At 44.1% G+C, this 23007-nt stretch overlaps 1 protein-coding gene and 1 non-coding gene across 2 annotated transcripts in view; both read right to left on the reverse strand.

The window, feature by feature from the left end:
• Ttc7 (tetratricopeptide repeat domain 7) overlaps window positions 1–23007 on the reverse strand; it is a 486033-nt gene that overhangs the window by 301280 nt on the left and 161746 nt on the right. The window contains exon 8 of the mRNA XM_080281945.1: window positions 8701–8848. Coding sequence (XP_080138071.1) covers window positions 8701–8848 — 148 coding nt within the window. The remainder of the gene's footprint in view (window positions 1–8700; window positions 8849–23007) is intronic.
• LOC145412004 (5S ribosomal RNA) lies at window positions 9772–9890 on the reverse strand. Its single transcript, XR_013899515.1, has one exon. It is a non-coding gene; the product is annotated as a 5S ribosomal RNA (ribosomal RNA).

Raw genomic sequence — 23007 nt, forward strand, 5'->3', positions numbered from 1 at the left:
CTGTTACTCTGTCATAGTAGCTCAACAGATTAGTAACACATGATTTTCCTTTTCTGAAACCAAACTGTCTTTCTGTTATCATATTGTGTTCTTCTAGATGATTTACCCAAGCTTTTCTTATAAGCTTTTCTAATACCTTGCTTACAACACTGGTCAGCGATACTGGTCAGTAGTTGAGTGGATTTTGTGTATTCCCTTTCTTGAATAAGGGGACAATATTTGCTTTCTTCCAAATATCAGGTAGTTCACCTTGACTCGAGGATTTCTTGAAAATTACAAATAATGGTTTACTTAACTCCTTTGCACATTCTCGTAGCACCAAACATGAAATCTCATCAGGACCATTTGCTTTTCCTCTGCCTAATTTACTTAACTCCTCCTGTATTACATTTTCTGATATTTGTATATCTGGTAGTATGTGTGGACATGCATGTTCCACATAATCCCTCTCAAAAATTTTTTCTTCTGTAAAAACTGATTGGAAATTCTTATTTAGTGCTTCACAAATATCTTTCTCTTGTGTATAGGTGATTTCTTCGTCCGTAATGGATTGTATTATAGTAATCCCTCCAATATCCGACGTAATAGGGCCATAGGCAGGTCCGGATACTGGTTCTGTCCGGATATTGGGCCCCAGCTTATGGACTTGTACTTATGGACCCTAACTCAGAGAAACACCCATACAACTCCCTCCAGACATGCATAGCACCTATTTAAGACCCAAATCACACCAAAAAGGCAAATAAATGACTGAAATAAATGCAAAAGATGCATAAAATGAGGGTTTAGAAGTAGGTTCATACAATATTAAACATTCTGGTTATTGGCTCCTGGACTGGTACTTATGGAACCTAACCTAGCCTAACTCAGAAAAACACCTTCCTACTGCACATGCTTAGCTCCTAACACCCTATTCACACCAATTAAGGACATTAAAGAGTGAAATGAGGTAAGTATAGTATGGAAAAAAGTACAGTATGAAACATTCTGCCTACTTACAGCAAGTCCATGGCCATCTCGATGAATAACCGCCTCCTCTCGGACTCTGACAGTAAGAAGGATTTCCTGAAGCACTTCCAGTACACTGTTCATGAAGTCTTGCACTGAACTTAGTCAATCGCACACAGAAGTCCGTTCTCTTCACAGTGTGCACTCTTGTCTAACTAATGCTCCATTGTAACTTACTAAGTGTTGCACTCTGCGCTTTAACTTTCCCATTCTTCTAATAATTTTCTAAAGCAAAAACAAACAAGTCTGTTTACATTAAATCTTGTTCCAAATTAGTCTTTACTCTCACAACTGTAAATCCTTAACACAACACTGTTTTTATCACTGCACAACACTGTAAATTCCCGTGTGGTCTAGTGGAGAAGTTCTTGCTGTTTAATCACCGTCAGAGTCCGAGAGTATCACTGGCAGGTGACCTAGGGGTGCGTCGCTGGGTCGTGGTGATGGCGTACCCACTGCAGAGGACTCTGAAGACAGATGCAAACTCACGTCGAGCGGTGACTCCACCGTGGCTGATGTGCTGGGCTGTGGCTTGGAGCATGAGGGCTTGTCTTGGGGAGGCAACGGAGTGGAGCCAGGGCTGGGCACAGCGGGGGTCACAGGTCTGAAAAAACTGTCAATCGTTGATTAACGCAAGGACCGACGATTCTGACGATTGATGATGCGCTGCCTGAAAGCACGCACTTCCTCCACAAGTCCCAAGGGCCCCATCTCCCTGTCACAGTCCGGGTGTTCCAGGTAGTCAAGAACGAACTCTAGGTGTTCCCAGAGTGCGCTCAGCTTGGGGATGGCTGGAGTAGTGTCATGCTGAGAGGAGTCCGCATCATCGTCGCCGTCCTCGTCGGAATCTTCAAGCTGGGTACTGACACCTGCAACTGAAGACGCAATCTCGATATCAGACAATGTCTGATACCCAGGATCTCCCTCATCGTCATCCAACCACTCACGCACATCGTCCACATCAACATCGTTGCCGTGCATACTTAGCCGTGCATGGAAGTCATCCACGTCAAACCCTAGAAAATTGTGCTCCACATCCGTTCCGAGAAGCAGACGAGACCAACCATTTTCTAGAGTCTTGACAGGGACTTCCTTCCATGCACTGCCCCAGTTGTAGACTGCAGACGATGTTGTAGCGGCGAAGGTTTTCCAAAGTCCGCTGGCCTCGTGTGTCCCGTCCCTCCCTGCGCTCATCCTCGTCCTCGAGAACAACCATCACCTCGTCCAGGAACTTCCGGCGGTATAGGCACTTTGTTGCCACGATCATTCCTTGGTCCATTGGTTGGATGTGAGCAGTAGTATTAGGTGGCAGAAACATGCACCTAATCTGGCCATTCTCAGCCACCAATTCCTTGTCGCACAGGTGGGCAGGTGCATTGTCGAGGAGGAGGGCCTTTACCTGGTCGCGCAGGATTCCCAGTGTCTTCATCTGGTAATTGATGACCTCCTTGACGAAGTGGCGGTGGAACCACTCTTTGAAGATCTGGGCTGTAAATCATGCCTTCAAAGAATGGTACCAGACGACAGGAAGGACATCCATCACCCCACGAAGACACTGAGGCTGTTTTGAACGGCCAACAACAACGGGCTTAAGCCGGTGCATGCTGTTAGCATTGGCACAACACAAAGCAGATATCTGTTCCTTGGAGAGCTTGCGGCTAGGTACACGCTTCTCCGTCTCCTCGGCTAGAGTGTTCGTTGGCAAAGAGCGATAGAATAAACCAGTTTCGTCAGCATTGTAGACTTGACCGAGAGTGAGGCCCTCCCTGTCGATCAAGCCCTTCACCTTGTGCCGAAACTCGTCAACTCCATCCTCGTTAGCGTCCAAAGCTTCGCCATGAGCTTTACGGTTGGTAAGGCCATGCCGTAACTTGAACGCGAAGAGCCAACCCTCGCATGCCTTGAAGTCTAGGGCGTCGTGAAGCCTGGCGAACTTCTCAGCAGCAGCCTTCAGCTCCATTCCACATACCATCACACCAGCAGCACGTTGCTGTCGATACCAAATCAACGTGGAGCGGTCGATTTCAGCAAACTTGGGAGTAAACATCACCTTCCTCTCCACGTTGCGTTTGCTTCTCGACAAGAAGTCAGCCGTGTACTGCATGAGTTTGTCTCAGGATCTCTTGATATCAAACAAAGTAGATCAGGCCAGGTTGAACTCGCGCAGGATGCGGGAAGAAGACCACCCCGCATCTACTTTCTCCAATATCTCCCGTTTCTTCTCCAGAGTCAACACCACTCTCTTCCTCTTCTCAGGCGGCGGGGCCATCATCACACACACTAAGAGGAGGCCCGAGAGCAGCAGGAGTGCCTGCAGCAGGTAAGGCACCACCACAAAAGTGAGCACGTGGGCAGCCATGACGACGAGCGTGCACTCGCGGCGAGAGACAGGCGGAAAGTGGGGAGGATGCAGCGGCGCTCTATCGGACATTGGAGGAATGATGCGCCACAACAAAGCTGTCCCGCGCCGCGCGTGGCAAGTTCAAATTATGGGCGGGAAAATTTCTTTTTTTTTTTTTTTTTTTTTTTTTTTTTTTTTTTTGGCGGTTTTCGGACCATTTTGGGAATGTTGGATCCCGGGACGATTATGTCCGGTTAGTGGGGATGTTCGGATATTGGGTGTTCGGATATTAGAGGGATTACTGTATATCTTTTACTTTGGTTTTGCTTCTGATGTAGCTGTAAAATAGCTTCGGTTGATCACTACTTTTATTTATTATATCCTCCTCAAACTGTTTTTGGGCTTCCCTCCTTATTCTTGTAAAATCATTTCTTGCCTGTTTGTAATTATCATATGCCCTTTCACTATTGTGTCTTCTGTATCTATTCCACAACAAATCTCTTCTTTCTTTTGATTTTTTACATTCTGTATTGAACCATTTCTGTATTTTCTTATCTGCTTCTTTGTGCTGTGGGATGTACTTCTGGACTCCTATTTCATAAAATTCACAGAATTTTTTATATACAGCATTTAAATCTTGTCTTCTAAGCTCTTTTTCCCAATCAACTTCTAAGAAATACTTCTTTAGGTCTTGATAATTTTCCTTTTTCTAGTTTAGGCTCTTTTTGTAACTTTCATTGCTGTTAACTATGTCATATGCTATCCTGAAGTTGCAATTTAGTACTGCATGATCGCTTTTGCCGAGTGGAGGGTGATATATTAAACTGTCAATATCATTTTCTTGCCTAGTAAATATGAGATCTAGCATTGAAGGTACATTGAGTCCTCTTTTTCTGGTGGTTTCCCTCACATGTTGCATTAGGATAAACTCTTGCACGAGATCCAGGAGCTTTTGGTCCCTACAGCTTTCTTGGCTTATTATATCTAGAGTATTCCAATTTATATATGTATTAAAATCTCCAGTTAGTATAATTCTTTCCGATTTCTCTTCCATTTTATGTAGTAATGCTCTTAAACTCTGAATTGTACTCTCTGCCAGGTCCTCATATTCGTCTCTTTCCCATGTGTTTGATCTGGGTGGCATGTACAAATTGGCTACAACTACTTTCCCTTCAGATGTGTTGATCTCTACTGCAATCAGTTCTACTTGTGAGGGTATACCTAGTTTTATTTCATTAACTTTTAGATTTTTCTTAGTTAATATTATAATTCCTCCTCCTTTTTTTAAGTTTCTATCTCTTCTCCATATATTGTATTCCTCTAAGTTTAGTATGTCATTGGATATCCTTGGTGTTAATTTTGTTTCAGTTAGGCATATTATATGTCGTTCATTTTCTCTGACAATCATTCATCTCTAATAATTTAGATACTATTCCATCCACATTTGAGTACATCAACTTTATCATCTTGTTTATATACTTGTCATGACATTGTTCTACTACCTTCCTCCTTTTTATTCCCTCCTGTTTATGTACCACTTTCGTACCTGCAATCCTATTACTTTGTAAAAAAAATGTTCTTCTCCTCTTCTGATCTTCCCTCATTTTTTGTTTTTGCTTCCTCTCTCTTCTCTTTCAGTAATTCCAGTTCCTCTTGTGTTAGGCATCTTTTTACCATACATTTTTGAACTCCTCTTTTTCCATATGATTCTTTGCATATTTTAGTATCTTCTCCATGGTGTTTACACCCTGGAAAGTTACCTTTAGAGGTCTTGATTTGCTTTTCTTGTATTTCCCTAACCTTTTGTGTTCCTCTGTGTCTTTACCACAGATTTCCTCAGATACTTCTTTCAATAAGCTCATTACATTTGCCATCTCCTTTTTGTCTCTTGAGATCTTGTTTTTTACTTCTTCCTCTTCTATACCAGTGATTACTATAGATTTGTTGATATCTACTGAATCTCTGACTAACTTTGGATTGTTTTGGATTATTCTTTTCACTTCCTTTTTAATGCTTTTTTCTTCCACCCTTGTTTCTAAGTCTTTCTTTATTTTCACCATTTCAGCATACGTGGTTTCCACATCATTTTTGTAGCTCTGCACAGCTTCATTCACCTGTGTTATCTTCTCCTCAATATCATTGCTCTGGTCTATCAGACTGCTTATTTGCCTAACTGTCTCTGTATTGTTTTTGAACTCTTCCATAATACTCTCGTGGTTGACTACGGTACTTGCCATTTCACTCATTTTCCTACTAAGTGTACTCAATTCCACTGTTAGTTCACATATGATTGTGTCTGTCTTGTTGACCTCCCTTCCTAGTTTTTCTATTTCTTCCTTTTGCAAGTGCATCTGCTTCTTTATTTCATCAATTTCATTTTGGAAAGCCATCTGCAGTTTGTGTACACGTTCAACCAGTCTATTGTGAGTCTCCATTTCAACCAGATCTTGGTAGAAATCATCATCTTGCTTTCTACCTTTATCCCTTTTCTTTTCCAAATTTGCTTTACTAAAGTATGTGGCCATTTTGCAATACTAAAAGCACAGAGTACTTACATTCCCTGGGGCAGTTGTAGTCTAAACAAACATCAGCTGACTGAGCGCATCTTTCGCTACTCGGTTCTCTTTTCTGTTTGAACAAGCCTTGTTTAAACGTCTTCTTCTTTTTTTTTTTTTCAATAATAAAAAAAACATTTAGTCTAACCTGGTACAGAGCTTGACTCATATAAAGATACCAGTTTTGGTAATGCCACTGGCCGTGATGGCTCGGTATGGAGCGCTGTCAGCCCACGTCTGTTTTCCTTGGTAGCTGCTCTGTGTGTGTGTGTGTGTGTGTGTGTATTTACCTATTTGTATTTACCTATTTGTAGTATACAGGAACTGAGCAATGCTCGTGTTGTCCTGTCTCCATATCCACATTTATCAAGTCTACCTTTACACACATGAATGTTTTTCTCATGCACCACCTCTTTGTCTAAGTCGTTCCAAATATTTAAGAATATACCTAATTGTCATATACACGGAATGTACTATGCTCGTGGGTTTCCGTCGCTGTTTCTCAATAAGTCGAATTTAACTTTAAACTCGTTTAAGTTTTTAGACTGGACGATCTCTTTGTCCAGGCTATTCCATAAGTCTATACTTCTGTAAGGAAAGCTATATTTCTTGATATCCTTCAAGCAGCTTGACTTTTTCAATTTCATTCCATGTCCTCTTGTTGCTCTCTTATCCCATACAAACAGATCTTCTTTGTCAATTTTATCTACTCCCACCATGGTCCTGAACACTGCAATCATGTCTCCCCTCTTTCTCCTTTCCTCTAACGAAGGCAAATCCAGTTTTTCCAGCCTCTCTCTGTATGACAGGTCTGTCAGACTGGGGACCATCTTGGTTGCTGTTCTTTGTATTCTCTCAATCTTGTTTATATCTTTCTTTTTGTGTGGGGACCACACTACCGCTGCATATTCTAACCTGGGGCGGATCATGGCCACTATCAATTTTTTCATCATTTCCTCATACATATAATGAAATGCTACTCTTATGTTAGTCAAGAGCTTATAAGTCTCTCCAACTATCTTGTTAATGTGCTTTTCTGGTGACAAACTATCTTGGACCAGCACTCCCAAATCTTTCTCTTCTCTCCTTTTTGTGATTAATTCATTACCCAAAAAATAATTCAGTGATGGTCTCCTGGTACTTTTACCCATTTCCAATATTTTACATTTCTTTACATTAAATTTCATTTCCCACGTCCGGCTCCAATTGTGTATCCTATCCAAATCCTCCTGCAGTATTTTACAATCCTCCTCAACCTCTATCTTCCTCAAGATCTTTACATCATCAGCAAACAGACTCGCATAACTGTTCACTCCATCTACCATATCATTTACGTAAATCAGGAACATTACTGGCGCCAACACTGAGCCTTGAGGGACTCCACTTGTTACTTCCCTCCATCCAGACATCTTTTCCTTTATTACTGTCCTCATTTGTCTGTGTGTGTGTGTGTGTGTGTGTGTGTGTGTGTGTGTGTGTGTGTGTGTGTGTGTGTAAAGCAGTGCACCCAACACAGGAGGCCTGAGGTGGCCACTGTTAAAGTTTTTGTTTTACTGTCAATGTCATAATGCATTAATTTCTTGCTGCAACAGGTTAACAGTTATATTCTTTTAACATATCCTAATATTCTTTGTTTGTATTAGTTGTGGGACCAAGAGTGTTATGCATTAAATCAGCTTGAGATGTAACTGCTAGTTAAGAATGATGGGTGGGGTGGGGGGTTCGGTAGGGGTATGGGAGATGGTTGGGAGCTGGGGTAGTGGCAGGTGGAGCTCATTTCGTCCCCCCTTTCCCCTCTTCCCTGGGTATTCTGAGGTAAGAAGGGGATACCCTTGGGCAGATATTAGTGAGCATAAGTGTACCTGTACTGTATCTTACCTGTACTGTATCTAATATTGAATAATGTACTTTATGAAATAAAGTCCCAAGTTTGGTACTATTTCATTTGTTTGACCTCCCCCAAAATTTCTAAGAGTAACATTTGATTATCCAGAAAATTCCATATCTGGAATGGAAGAATCCCCATGCATTCCAGTTAATCAAGCTTTTATTGTATATAGGTATATTTGGTTATATTTAGGTAATTTACTTTGTATCACGAGTAGTCAAAGTCAGTAGAAATGAAGTTCAAGACACTGTCAACTGCATATTCATATTTGATGTAACAACATGTGCCACTCCTGTTATGGAAGTCTGTGAAAAGATGGTAACCAAAAAAACCTAAATGGGGATATGTCAACAGAGGGAGAGATTTGGGTTTATGTGAGGATTAGGGCTAGAGAGGACACAGACTGAAGGAAGAAGTGAACAGAATTCAAACTGATACTAAGACCATGGATGTATGTAAAATATAAAGCCAACCCATCTGATAAGCACAATCTGTGGTTGCAACAACCGCTGTCGACACAGTCACTTGATGACAACCAGGAGAGTCCTGTGCTGCCAGCCCTTCCTGACAGTGGTTGCAATCTGAGGTACAACCAAATTTGCTCTTAATATTGCAGCAGCAATTGCTAAAGGGGACTGGAACAGGTGTGATGTCTAATGAGCATGCAGTGTGGAATTGACAGTTGGAGGCAGAGGTTTACGAGAGTATGTTGGCCTACTCTCTGTGCTGCTGAAAACACTAAAGGTATTCAGCAAAGGGAGATGATCAGGAACAGGTCCTGAGGACTGGTGAAACAGAAGCTTCAGCTCTCCCTGTCACCAGATTGCCATCCACCTCAGGAGTACTGCCATGTTCAATTGGTGCTACATGCATTAATTTGTTAAAACTTTCTCAGATTTGTCACTTACCTCAATTAATATCTTAAACTGCTTCCTTCTTGCCAATGAGATACAAAGAAGGTCATACACTGCAGTGGCATTGTCAAAGGCATGAACCCGGGCATTTTTGAACTCTGGGGACTGACTCAACACAGCCTCCCTAACTGCCATGGCCTCACTGCAGAAGAAATAGCATGCAATGAGGAGGGACTGTAACGTACAGGCAGGTCTTGTTATACAATAGGAATATGTTAACCCTTTGTTAGTCAGGTGGGGTGTTTTGACATCCCAAATTTTTTTAAAAGCTCATATTTCCTAGCCGGTAATTAGAATATTTCTCTCCATTCCAGTACTCTCCTGATTCAGTAAGGGAAGGGGGCATGTGGATTGGTTTAGTCCTGCCTCTGCTGTAGTGAGAGAGAGGGGCACCCCCCACCCCTGGGGTGTCCAGTCACCTCATCAAACTAACCATTTAGATCATATTGTGATATAGATTGTTTTTTTTATCTTGTTTTTGCATATTGTTTATCATTATACTGGTTTTAAAAATCACAAAATGTATTTTCCTGTGCATGTTTACCTGACAAATGAGATATGAATCCATTTGTTATTTTTTTACTGATCTTATAATTTACTGTATTTTATTATCAAAAATTAATAAACACCACCTACAAGGCATTCAATCTTTTCATTAGTGATTGCAGAGATATGCTGAAGTGGCAGTTTGAATATATTTTACATGTTAGTAACACTACATGTATTTTTGTACTGGGGTGTTGTAACACCCTACCAGACTAACCACGTTTGAATACCCCACAGGACTAATGAAGGGTTAATGAAGGATTGCTCAGATAATGCAAACTCATACAACAGAGTGCATTACTCATGGGAAAAATAGGGTTACTGACCTCCATCAACCCAGATCCAGGATATTTTATGGAAGAATAAAGATTAGAAACACCTGTAATACTACCATATGCATTATTCATTCATTCATTGCCAGACGCCATGTATCCCAGATGGGGTGGCCAAGGGCTTAGAGTTAATTGTTTTACAGGGAGGGGCACTAATCCTCCACCAACCCCACTTGACACGTAGGGATGCCAACAGCATCTGGTGTTCCCAGGCGGTCACCCATCCAAGTACTAACCAGACCCAACGTTGCTTAACTTCGCTGATCAGACGGGAAGCGGTATACTTAATGTGGTATGGCCGTTGGCTCAACGTAGTATATTATGGTTATGGAAGCAAACAGGAGGAAATAGAATGAATAAAGTAGGTAACCTTACTCACAAAGTGGTATAAGCGCCGTCTGGTTGAAACACCCCTAAGTCTCTCCACCACTGAGTGAGGTGGGACGTGGGAAAGGGTGAGGGGCTCGCAAGCTCCTCCTACGCACCTCTACATCACAGCCCTGCTGAGTTTCCAGTGGGAAATGGCGAGCTTCTCCAACCATCCACACGCAACAAAAAATTTTTTGCAATGACAGATTTTCATGCTCGTATTACTGAATTTGAAATTGTGGTTGGTGGGGGCGCTCACCACCAACTCACTCAATGTAGTGCTGCTGTTGGGTGTCTGCCCTTTCCTGTCCTCCATCCTTCTTTCCTTCCATCCTCTTCTGTCTTCCTTTCCTTCATTCATTACTTGTCCTTCTGCCTATGGGTGACTTTACACTCCCTCTTCTATCTTTCTTTCCTTCATTTTTTCCTCTTCCTTCTGCCTGTGGGTGACTCTACACTGAGTGACAAGCCAAATGGTTTCCTGTACACCAGGAAACCATTTACTATGCTGGGTGGTAACCATATAACCAAATTGTGGCGCCTGGTGGTTCAGTGGGTAATTATTGCACTCCAATTGGATTGAGCTGGTGAAGGTTTATATCCAAGGGATGGTTGGGGTTGATTGCTCATGTAATGCCATTCAGGGATGAGTGAGGCTGGTCACTCTCATCTTAAATGTCGGGACCAACTGCCTAGCCCTGGGCTCCTACGCTTCTCATGGGGCAATGTAGGAATGGATGATGGATGGATGGATGGGTCCTAATTGCTCATTCTTGTATCACTGGTTTCTTATGTAGCAGATGCTCGTATAACAAAACCAGCGTGTAATACTGCTGACACATTCAGTGTCAGGTCTCACCCCTTCCTCAGGATATAAGATATTTTTTCAAACAAGAAAGAAAAGGGACAATGTCAGTATGTCTTTATACTGAAACATACACTAAGAACAATAAATTTCTTTATGCAAACTCATACAATAGAGTGCATAACTCATGGGAAAAATAGGGTTAGGTTACTGACTCCCATCTTGAGACCACTAATGACAAAAACATATACAAGAATTATGTAATAATAATAATAATAGGAGTAATAATAATAATAATAATAATAATAATAATAATAATAATAATACTGAAATAATAATCATAATATTAATAATAATAATAATAGTCTATCTATCTATCTATTGCCAGATGCCTCAATCCCGTTTGGGATGGCCACAAACAAATCGCCTCCACGTCGTCCTGTCCCCCGCCATTTCACTGCCCTGCTCCCAACTCACACCCCCCTCTCTCATATACCTCTCCACCCCATCCCTCCATCTCATCCTCGGTCTCCCCCTCCCTCTTCCCCCCTCCACCTCACTCACATACACTCTCTACGTCAGTCTTTCATCCTCCATCCTCTCCACATGGCCAAACCACCTCAGTGTGTTCCTCATAACACTTCCTATCACATCCACATCCATAATAGTAATAATAAAAATATAATAATAATAATAATCAGGTTTCACATTTCTCAAAAACATCAGTTCTTCTGAAGAATTCACTAGTGGAAAAAAAAAAAAAAAAAAGGTAAAGGTATACCCTGATTTAACATTCCAACTGGTTAGGTAAAAACCCATCATTAGGCGGGGTATCGTATACAGTCATTACTCGTTTTACGATGGGGTTACGTCAGGTCATGCCATATCGTATACCGATTTTATCGTAAATTGGTACATTGAAACCCATTATAAAAGGGGTGTTATGTCATCTCAACTTCCCAAAGTCACCTAACCAAGACTGAACCATAAATGATGACCCACCTTCATTCCTTCCTGTGTTGGTCCAAGTCATCTCAAAGTCGTCCTCCCCGAGGCTGGGGGACAGTCTGTGCTTACAGGCACTATTGGTCAGCCTCTGAGTCAGACAGGAACAGGTTAGGGGGAGAGGAATCCAGCCCATACCTGCACCAACCTTAGCACTGGGACCCATACCTGCACCAACCACAGCACTGGGGCCTACATTGGCACTGGCCTTACCACTGGGCACACAAATCCTCATTAATCTCTTAATTTACACGGATTTTTTTTCATGCGATTTTGGTTATCCACGAATTTTTCATACAATAATTAAAACATAAAATTATAGTATTCAAATAAATAATTTTAATACGAGAGAACTAAATAAAATATAAAAATGCCTAGCCGCTGCCAGAGCGCATACATGTGTGTGTGTGTGTGTGTGTGTGGGAGGTCGGTCTACCATGCAACACACAGTCAGTTTGAATCCGATGGTCACACCGTGCGTGACTGGTGAATCGTTATTTTTGGCTTATTTTTCTGCCTTCCAGTGATTGCTTTTCTTGTTTGTCAACATGGGGCCTAAGCATGGTGCTAGTGATGCATGGGTAACACACCAAATTGGGTTTGTAAAGGGATGTCATTGACAGAGAAAGTCAATGTTTTGGACAAACTTAGGGAAGGAATGTCACCGACAAATTGCCATCAGGACAATTCCCCATCATTTATTTACATACCAATTTATTTAGCAAGTACAGTACACTAGTTTTTCACTTATATGAGTTATAAAATCCCGTGAAAATTAGTTATTAAAGTATCAATTAATCAATAATAAGTATATTTATAAAATGACGGGGAATTGTCCAGGGTGCGAATTGTCCTGACGGGGAATCGTCCATGTTTTGACGGTGAATTGATTTATGGGGAACTGTCTCGGAACCGTATGTTTGGGATGAATAAGTCAACTGTTAGTACAATAAAGAAGGCAGAACATAGCACATGGGAGACAGTGAGGGCTAGCGCACCAGACTGTGCTAAAGTGTCTCCACCTACGCCTGTGAATTGACTCGGAACCGTATGTTTGGGGTGAATGAGTCAACTGTTAGTACAATAAAGAAGGTAGAACATAGCATACAGGAGACAGTGAGGGCTAGTGCACCAGACTGTGCTAAAGTGTCTTCACCTACGCCTGTGAATTGTCTTGGAATCGTATGTTTGGGGTGAATGAGTCAACTGTTCGTACAATAAAGAAGGCAGACCATAGCACACGGGAGGCAGTGAGGACTAGTGCACCAGACTGTGCTAAAATGTCTCCATCTACGCCTGTGCTTGTCCGTTTTCAGTAAGTGCTAGGGATTACTGTACTGTAGTACAATGTTTGGCTGAGAGGTGACAATAACAGAGGCACACATAAACAAACTGAAAAGACAGGGCTTTGAAGGAGTGGTGGGACCTGAACCATAACAATACCTGAACGCTGGGGCCGCCATCTTGCCTGAGACAAGCAACGGTCACCTTGCGTGTGCCTGGCGCTTTCCAATGGCAAAATCATTATAGCGGGAAATTTATCGTAAATTGAATTTTGGGGAGGAACTTTTCTATAATCGTTGTGGCGAAACATCGTAAACCGAAACATCGTAAAATGAGTTATGACTGTATCGGGGTAGATTTAACACATAAAGTATAGGGATGCATTTTTCAGCATTGGATGTCTCCCTCAACCAAGTCATAAACCCACCTAAATAAGGCCAAAAACAAGTTTAAAGCCAATCTAAATGGCCTAACAGCTGTAAAAGTAGCTAACCTAAGCCAAATACCTGCAAACAACTCACTTAAACCAACAAATAAAATCTGCAAATCATAAAAAATAGGTCAGACAATATCCAACACCTCTCATCACTTAATTCTATTAAGTCCATGTCTGGTCCTGGTCGTCATCCTTGCTATCCACCCTGAGGCTAAGGGACATGTGGTGCTCCCTAGCACTCACTCATCCTTCTCAAAGCCCTCAAACCCCATCGCCGGGGGCAGGTCAGATGGGGAGGAAGCCTGGTGAGGTGGGATGATGGTAGTGGGAGACTGATGCACTGGCTCTGGGGGTGGTGATGGGGTGTGATGCGATGACTCAGGCGATGACGATGGGGTGCAATGTGATGGCTCTGGGGATGATGATAGAGTGCGATGCGATGACAGAAGGGGTGGTGAGGGAAACAGCTGCAATGACCGGTGAGGTGGCGAGAGAGACTGCTGCGATGACTGATGAGATTGTGAGGGAGACAGATATGGTGGCTCATGTCGTGGAGAGGGAGACAGAGACAGTGGCTGAAGTGGTGTGGGAGATGGAGGCTGGGGCAAGGAAGGAAGGTGATGGAGTGGCGGAGTGCCACAGCGGAGACACGGGAGATGGGGATCAGCCAGAGGTGAGGTCCAGCACTTGGAGCCGAGCACATCCTCGGTGGGAGAAGGCCCTGGGTGTATCTCTCCTGGTCAATGGCTGGGGAGATGCTCTGCTGGTCGAGGGCTGGGGAGATCCTCTGTGGGTTGCTGGCATGGTGGGGGAATGTATGAAGATGGCAGCAATTGTAGTCTGTCTGGCCGCCCTCTTCTTTTCCTCCACCATCATCCTGTACATCTTCATCCCCTCCTCCAGCCAATCAGATGCATCCCTGCTTTGTCCTGGGAGAGGGTCATGTGTGCGCATAAGCCCAATGACCACGTCTGACTTGGTCACCATCTCCCATAGAATTTTCATATTGAGGGCTCACACTTCAGGGATGACCTCCTCCTCCTCCTGTGCCTCCTGGTGTGCCCACTGCATATCCATACTGAGGAGCTCCTCATTGCTAAGCTCCTCCATGTGGCTTTCCAGGACCTCCTCCACATCCTCCTTGTCAACTTCCCCGATACCCGCCTCATGTGACAGTTGAACAATTTCCTGCCGCACACGTTGCACCAGCGGAGCTTGCATGCCCTCGGGGAAGCTGGTGAAGGCGTGAACGCACTCTGGCCACAGCTTCCGCCACACAATGTTCATGGTGGGATGGTTGACTTCCTGCCATGCTGCAATGATGTTCTCTATGGCGTGGCGTATATTATAGCCTTTCCAGAACGTTTGCACTGTCATCTTGTCATTGCTGTCACAGGCCCTCACCAACTGCTGCATAGTGCGATGGAGGTAATGTGCCTTAAACATCACGATCACTCCCTGGTACGTGGGTTGCAACAAGGACGTGGTGTTGGGGGGCAGGAACACCACTATGTTGCTTGCCCAGTCCATCGCAGGAGGGTGGCTTGGCGCGTTGTCTACCACCACAAGAAATCTGGTGGATAAGTTCTTCCTGGAGGAATACCTCTTGAGGACACGAAAGAGGCAGGAGTGAAAATACGAAGAACAGATCTCGGAAGTCAGTCAGGCCTTCTTGTTTGACTTCCAAATCACCCCTAAATTCTCCTTCACACACCCCACCAGAGCCCTGGGGCTCTCACAGTGGTAGACCAGCAACAGTTTCAACTTGATGTCACCCACAGTGTTGACTCCCAGCAGCAATGTAAGCCGGTCCTTCGAGGCCTTGAACCCTGGTGTAGACTTCTCCTCTGTTGCAAGCAATGTATTTGAGGACATTCTCTTCCAAAAAAGCCCGGTCTCATCAAAATTCAAAACCTGCTTTGCCACCCTCCGCAATGATGTGCTTCAGCTCGTCAGGAAACGCTGCCACCACCACCGTATTTACACTCGTCGCCTCACCGTACATCTTCCCGTGGCGCAGGCTTGCACGCCTCTTGAAGCAGTCAAACCACTCATGGCTAGCCTTAAATGTTTTGCTATCATCAAGATTCCGCCTCACCTTGGTGCAAATGAAAGCCTAATTCGTGGGTTCCTTCTTCCTGTTCTGGTCCTCCACCCACATGCAGAGCATCCGCTCCAGCTCCTCCATCGCAGGCTTTCTATGGTGGGTGATACAGGAGGTGGATAAGGTTACAGCCTCCCCGTTCTTGATAACGGTGGAGACAGTCGACTGGGTAAGGTGGACAGCCGAGGCGATGGCACACGCGCCTTCGCTTCTGTCGTGGTGCTTAAGAGTATCCAATTTCACTTCCAGAGACACAGTTTTACGAGCATGCTTCTTGGGAACATTGCCAGCACCAACACAGCAGGCCGCTTACCATCCCAACTAGGGTCTCCAGTAGCACCACCACGTGCAGTGCCCTTACCAGACATGATCAATTTATTTAGGCCAAAATTCACACAAAATCGCACTCGGCACACGATTAGTATCACTGCTCTACTCATGGCACTGCTCATACGCAGTTACAATGCACTATGATAGCAGCTTGCATAATGTTGGTGATGGAACATGATGTGGGGTGGGTGAGTGTAAGACAGTTCCTCACTCAGGGATTGCCGGTGTGAAGAACAATATGGGTTAGTGAAGTGTGAGTGATGGTTGCGGGGGCTGCAAGAGAGTTTCTGCACACCCCGGGAGGCGGGCAGGCTCAGCTGGCCACAGGAATGTACGTGATTCAAAATTTTGGCCCATCGACCATGGATGAGACCTCAGAGAGCCTACCATTAAACCAGGGCATGGCCATTTATGCAGGGTATGGTGTTATTTCTACCCTCATTGCTAAACTGGGGTATCGCATATAGGCGTATCATATATCGGGGTATACCTGTACAGTGACAGATGATACAGGGCTTACTTATTGCCACTTTCATAATTTTTTAATGATGTTGTATTGTATACGAGAGATGTCACAATTCTTGTAATTGTAAAAATCTATATACATACATAAAAGAGCAGTGCTGTTTGTTTTTCCTTCAATCACATCCAAACCAAGGGCCACAAACCCCCAGGCCCATATATATTCTGAATCAAGGTGAGCCAAGGATGATTTTAGGAGGGGCCAAATTTCAGATTTGGGTCATTTGAGATCACCAGTAAAGTGTTTGACCTTTTTGGTCCAGACAATGCCAGATACCCCTGCAGCCCAATTTTTGACATGGAGACTCTCGTGACATCCAGTTCAGACATGGGCTATATGAGGCTGACGTCCAAAGTCATTTGAGGTCGCCGGCAATACACGCTTGAATGACTGGACCCAGCAGCCCAATTTATGGCATGGAGATTCTCATGACCTCCAGTTAGGACATGGGCTATGTGAGGTTGACCTCTAAGGTCATTTGAGGTCACCAGTAAGAGGTCATTTGAGGTCAAAAGTAACAGTAAACAAGTGAGAACAAATGCTGTGCATTAGTTTGTGAAACTGAAATAGAAAGTTCCTGGACCCCTTATAATCCCTCTTAAATAGTATAAGAGGTACATGGTCTTTCTGGAACAGAAAGAAAGACTGAACTAGAACAAATAGGATTAGAGTGTTCGCCTTTTTGGCCTGGCAACACCAGGTACCCCTACTAGTAATATATATGTGTGTCAAGTGCTAGTGAATTCCCAATGGAAAAACTGGCACTTCTGGGAAACAAAGACATTATTATTGTGGTAGGTGGGGGTGCTCACCATTCACTCACTCGATGTTGTGCTGCTGTCGGGTGTCTGCCCTTTCCTCTCCTTCATCCTTCTTTCCTTCCATCCTATTCTGTCTTCCTTTCCTTCATTCTTCCCTTGTCCCTCTGCCTACGGGTAACTTTACACTCCCTCTTCTGTTTTTCTTTTTTTCATTCTTTCCTCTTCCTTCTGCCTGTGGGTGACTCTACACTGAGTGACAAGCCAAAAGGTTTCCTGTACACCAGGAAACCATTTACTATGCTGGGTGGCAACCATATAACCAAATTTTGGCACCTGGTGGTTTAGTGGGTAATTATTGCACTCCAATTGGATTGAGCCGGTGAAGGTTTATATCGAAGGGGTGGTTGGGGTTGACTGCTCATGTAATGCCACTCAGGGATGAGTGAGGCTGGTCACTTTCATCTTAAATGTCAGGACCAACTGCCTAGCCCCAGGCTCCTACACTCCTCATGGGGCAATGTAGGATTGGATGATGGATGGATGATTATCATTATTATATTGGTGGTGGGTGGAGGTGCCAACCATCCACTCACTCAATGTCTTGCTGCTCTCGGATGTCTGCCCTTTCCTCTCTTCCTTCTCTCCTTCCTTCCTCTTCTGGCTTTATTTCCTTCATTCTTTCCTGTTCCTTCCAGCTATGGGTGATTTTACACTCCCTCTTCTGTCTTTCCTTCATTCTTTCCTCTTCCTTCTCTCTATGGATGACTACACTGAGTGTCATGCCAAATGGTTTCTTGTACACCAGGTAACCATTTACTGTGGTGGGTGGTAATTATATAACCAAATCATGGCGCCTGGTGGTTTAGTGGATAATTAAGGCACTCCAATCAGACTGAGCCTGTGTAAATTTATATCCAAGGGGTGGTTGGGGTTTATTGCTCATGTAATGCCACTCAGGGACGAGTGAGGCCGATCACTCTCATCTTAAATGTCAGGACCAACTTGCCTAACCATGGGCTCCTACGCTCCTCATGGGGCAACAAAGGATTGGGTGATGGATGGATTGGATTATTATTATTATCATTATCACCCATCCAATCACTCGATGTAGTGCTGCTCTCAGGTGTCTGCCCTTTCCTCTTCTCCATCCTTCTTTCCTTCCATTCTCTTCTATCTTTTTTTTCTTTCATTCTTTCCTTGTACTTCTGCCTATGGGTGACTTTATACTCCCTCTTCTGTCTTACATTCCTTCATTCTTTCCTCTTCCTTCTGCCTGTGGCTGACTCTACACTAAGTGACTAGCCAAATGATTTCCTGTACACCAGGTAACCATTTACTATGCTGGGTGGTAACCATCTATCTATCTATCCATAGCCCAACGCCCTAATCCCACAAAGGGTGGCCGCAGACAAAACGCCTCCAAGTCGCTCTGTCACCCACCATTTGACTACCCTCCCCCCAACTCAACCCCCACTTCCTCATATACCTCTCAACTCCATCCCTCTACCTCATCCTCGGTCTACCCCTCCCTCTCCTTCCCTCCATCTCACCTACATACACCCTCTTAGTCAGTCTTTCATTCTCCATTCTCTCCACATATCCAAACCACCTCAGTGTATTTCTCCTAATCTTCTCAACCACATCCACATCCATCCCACAACATTCCTTCACTTCTTCATTCATCAACCTGTCCCTCCATGTCACTCCACATGCTCCTCTCAAGTAACTCATTTCTACTACTCTCACTCTTGACTTGTTCCCCCCTTGCAGGGTCCAAGCCTCGCTTCATATGTCAGGGTAGGGATCACAATACTATCATGCAGCGACTTCTTAACTTCCATACTCACCTCTCTATTCCTCACTGCTTTCAGTGAACCAACAACCTTCCTTCCCTGCTGTACCCTTTCACGCACTTCATCCCTCAAAGTTCCATCCTTACTCATCACACTACTCAAGTACTTGAATGCACTCACATTCTCCATATCCTCACCATCCAACCTTACTGTACATTATGCGACTTCATTCCTCTCAAACACCATAACTTTACTTTTGTTTACATTAACTTTCAGCTTCCTCCTCCTACACACTGTCCCAAATTCATTCACCAAACCTTGCAACTCCCATTCATCTTCACTCAACAATACTGTATCATCACCAAACAGCAACACCGGAATCTTCCAAATCTCACCCTCAATCATCAGAGCCACCCCCACATCCACTGCCCTACCTTGAACCTCCTTTACAACCCCATCCATGTATATATTAAATAGCCATGGAGACATCACACAACCCTGTTTCAGTCCCACACTGAGATCAAAGAACTCACTCAGCTCACCATCCACTCGCACAGTAGCCCTAGCTCCTTCGTACATACTCTTCACAGCACTCAACAATTTCCCTTCCACTCCATAATATTCTTAATATCTTCCACATACCTTGCCTATCTATTCTGTCATAAGCTTTCTCCAAGTCCATGAAGGCAGCATACACTTTCTTTCCCTTCTCTAGATACTTCTCCACTAAACATCTTAGAAAAAATATCTGATCTACACACCCTTTTCCCTTCCTAAATCCCCCTTGTTCTTCTCCAATTAGCTCCTCTGTCATATGCCTAACCCTATCAATGCGTATTCTACCATATATTTTACCAGTCACATTAAGAAGGCAAATACCCCTATGGTTACCACATACTTCTCTCTCCCACTTTCCTTTGTATAAAGGAACAATTATACCTGATTTCCAGTCCTCTGGAACCATTCCCTCTTCCCAAGCCAATCTACACAACTTCCATATCCACTCCACAACAATCTCACCCCCATACCTCAGCATTTCACCACACACTCCATCAATTCCTGGGGCCTTTCCCAACTTGATCTTCTTCATTGCTTCCACTACTTCTGCCCTACTGATCTCCTCCCTCCTCTCATCTCTTCTTCTCCCAGCCATTCCCCAACCACTTATACTCACACTGCTCTCACTCTCTACATCCAACAAATCCCCAAAGTGCTCCTTCCATCTCCTCAATTTCTCTCTCTTCTCCACCAACAATCTATTATTTCTATCTTTCACTCCCCTACTATTTCCTCTTTCACACAGCCTTACTTTATTTACCTCCTTCCAAAACAATTTCTTACTCTCCTTCCATTTCACACTCAGATTCCTCCCAAACTCTTCATCCACTTTCTTCTTACTCTCCTTCACCAGTCTCTTCACCTCCTTTCTCGCTCACATATACCTCTCTCTTCTCTCTCTCATCTTCTCCCCTACCTCTACTTGCTAACCATTCATTATATGCCTTCTTCTTTTGTTCTACAGCTCATTTCACCTCATCATTCCACCATGCTGTCCCTTGCACACCCTTGCATCTCCTCCTCACTCCACAAACCACCTCACACGCTGCACCTATCTCTTACGTGAATATCTTACATACGTCTTCCACCCCTTCCATCTGCTCTAGCTCATACCTTCCCAATCTTTCTTCCACTATGCTCTTATACTCTGCCATTCTCTCACTATCTTCCAAATTCTCCACTCTTCTCACAGGAGCTGTTTCCTCCTGTCTTGCCCTTCGCCTCCTCAACCATTTTCTTTGCAGCTTTACCTTGGCCATCACTAAGTGATGGTCCAAGACTCCATTCCCCCACCCTCTCCAAACTCTTGCATCCAACACTTGTCTTCTCATTCGCTCATCCACACACACATAGTCTATCATTGCCTTTCGTTCAACAAGTTCACCATCCATCCTTCTCATTACTCTCCACGTATACTGGTGGATCATCTTATGCCGAAAGTAGGTGTTGGCTATTGCCAACCCCCTACCAGCACAGATGTCCACCAAAGCACTACCATTCCCATCTACTTCAGCTGGCACACCCCACTGACCAACCACTCCATCCACGCGTACATTCCCAACTTTGCCATTCATGTCTCCAATCAACAGCACTCTCTCGCTCCTCTCAAATTTGTCCATACATGCTTCTACTCTCGCCCAAAACTCATCTTTCACTCTTGCCACTTGGTCCTCTGTCGGAGCATTCACACATACAATCGCCCACACTTGTATACCTACTTTCATCCTCACCTATACAATCCTTGCACCCACTGTTCCATACTCTCTTATATTCTCCTTCCACTTCTTGCTTATCATCAGACATACTCCCTCTCTTGCCCTCTCTTTCTCATTGACTCCCACACATATACCTACACCATATTCCCATTCTCTCACCCTTTCACCTTTCCATTTAGTCTCAGTCAATCCACATATATCCACTTTTGCATCCTCAAGCACCTGAACAATCTCTCTCTCTTTCACTTCATCATTCACTCCTCTCACATTCCAAGTTCCCATGCTCAGAATGTCCTTTGTCCGTTCCTTAGTCATCAACGTATGGTCTGTCCTGGTCCGAGGCGCTTTATCGTTTGTTTAGTTAGTTCTTTTTACGGGGGGGGAACTAACCCACCACCAACCCTTTTAGTCGCCTCGTACGACAAGCAGAGATACTGGAGGAGTATTCTTGAAACCCCCCTACCCCCAAGGGGTAACCATACAACCAAATTTTGGCACCTGGTGGTTTAGTGGGTAATGACTCTATTCCAATCACATTGAGCCGGTGAAGATTTATATCCAAGGGGTGGCTGGGGTTTATTGCTCACGTAATGCCATTCAAGGATGAGTGAGGCTGGTCAATCTCATCTTAAATGTCAGGACCAAATGCCTAGCCCTGGGCTCCTAGGCTCCTCATGGGGCAACATAAGATTGGATGATGGATGGATGGATGGATTATTATCAAAATCGTAAGGATCTGCCTTAACTTGAAAACATGTACATAATTGTATGTGTTATTTTAAACTGAAAATTGAAAATCTATCTATCTATCTATCTATTGCCAGACGCCTCAATCCCGTTTGGGGTGGCCACAAACAAATCGCCTCCAAGTCGTCCTGTCCCCCGCCATTTCACTGCCCTGCTCCCAACTCACCCCCCCCTCTCTCATATATCTCTCCACCCCATCCCTCCATCTCATCCTCGGCCTCCCCCTCCCTCTTCCCCCCTCCACCTCACTCACATACACTCTCTTCGTCAGTCTTTCACCCTCCATCCTCTCCACATGGCCAAACCACCTCAGTGTGTTCCTCATAACGCTTCCTATCACATCCACATCCACACCACAATGCTCCTTTATATCCTCATTCGTCAGCCTGTCTCTCCATGTGACTCCACAGGCTCCTCTCAAATTACTCATTTCCACTGCTCTCATTCTTGACTTGTGTCCTTCCAACAACGTCCAAGCTTCACTTCCATACGTTAGAGTTGGTATCACAATACTGTCATGTAGTAACTTTTTCACTTCCATGCTCACTTCCCTGTTTCTTATCACTGCTTTCAAAGAACCAGCAACCTTTCTTCCCTGCTGTACCCTTTCAAGCACTTCACTCTCCAAACCTCCATCCTTACTCATCACACTACCCAAGTACTTAAATGTACTCACATTTTCCAATTCCTCACCATCCAACCTCGCTGTACATTCACTGACTTCACCTCTCTCAAAGACCATCACTTTACTCTTCCCTACATTCGCCTTTAGATTCCGTTTCTTACACACTCTCCCAAACTCATCCACCAAGCCTTGCAGCTCCCCTTCGTCTTCACTCAACAACACAGTATCATCTGCAAACAACAGTACAGGGAGTTTCCAAACACTATCCTCTCTCACCAGGGCCACTCCAACATCCACTACCCTACCTTGTACATCTTTTATTACCCCATCCATGTACAGATTGAACAACCATGGAGACATGACACATC

This window comes from Coenobita brevimanus, chromosome 91 (assembly GCF_032717465.1).
Source record: "Coenobita brevimanus isolate Jiangsu-jjx chromosome 91, ASM3271746v2, whole genome shotgun sequence".
In the NCBI taxonomy this organism is placed as follows: domain Eukaryota; kingdom Metazoa; phylum Arthropoda; class Malacostraca; order Decapoda; family Coenobitidae; genus Coenobita; species Coenobita brevimanus.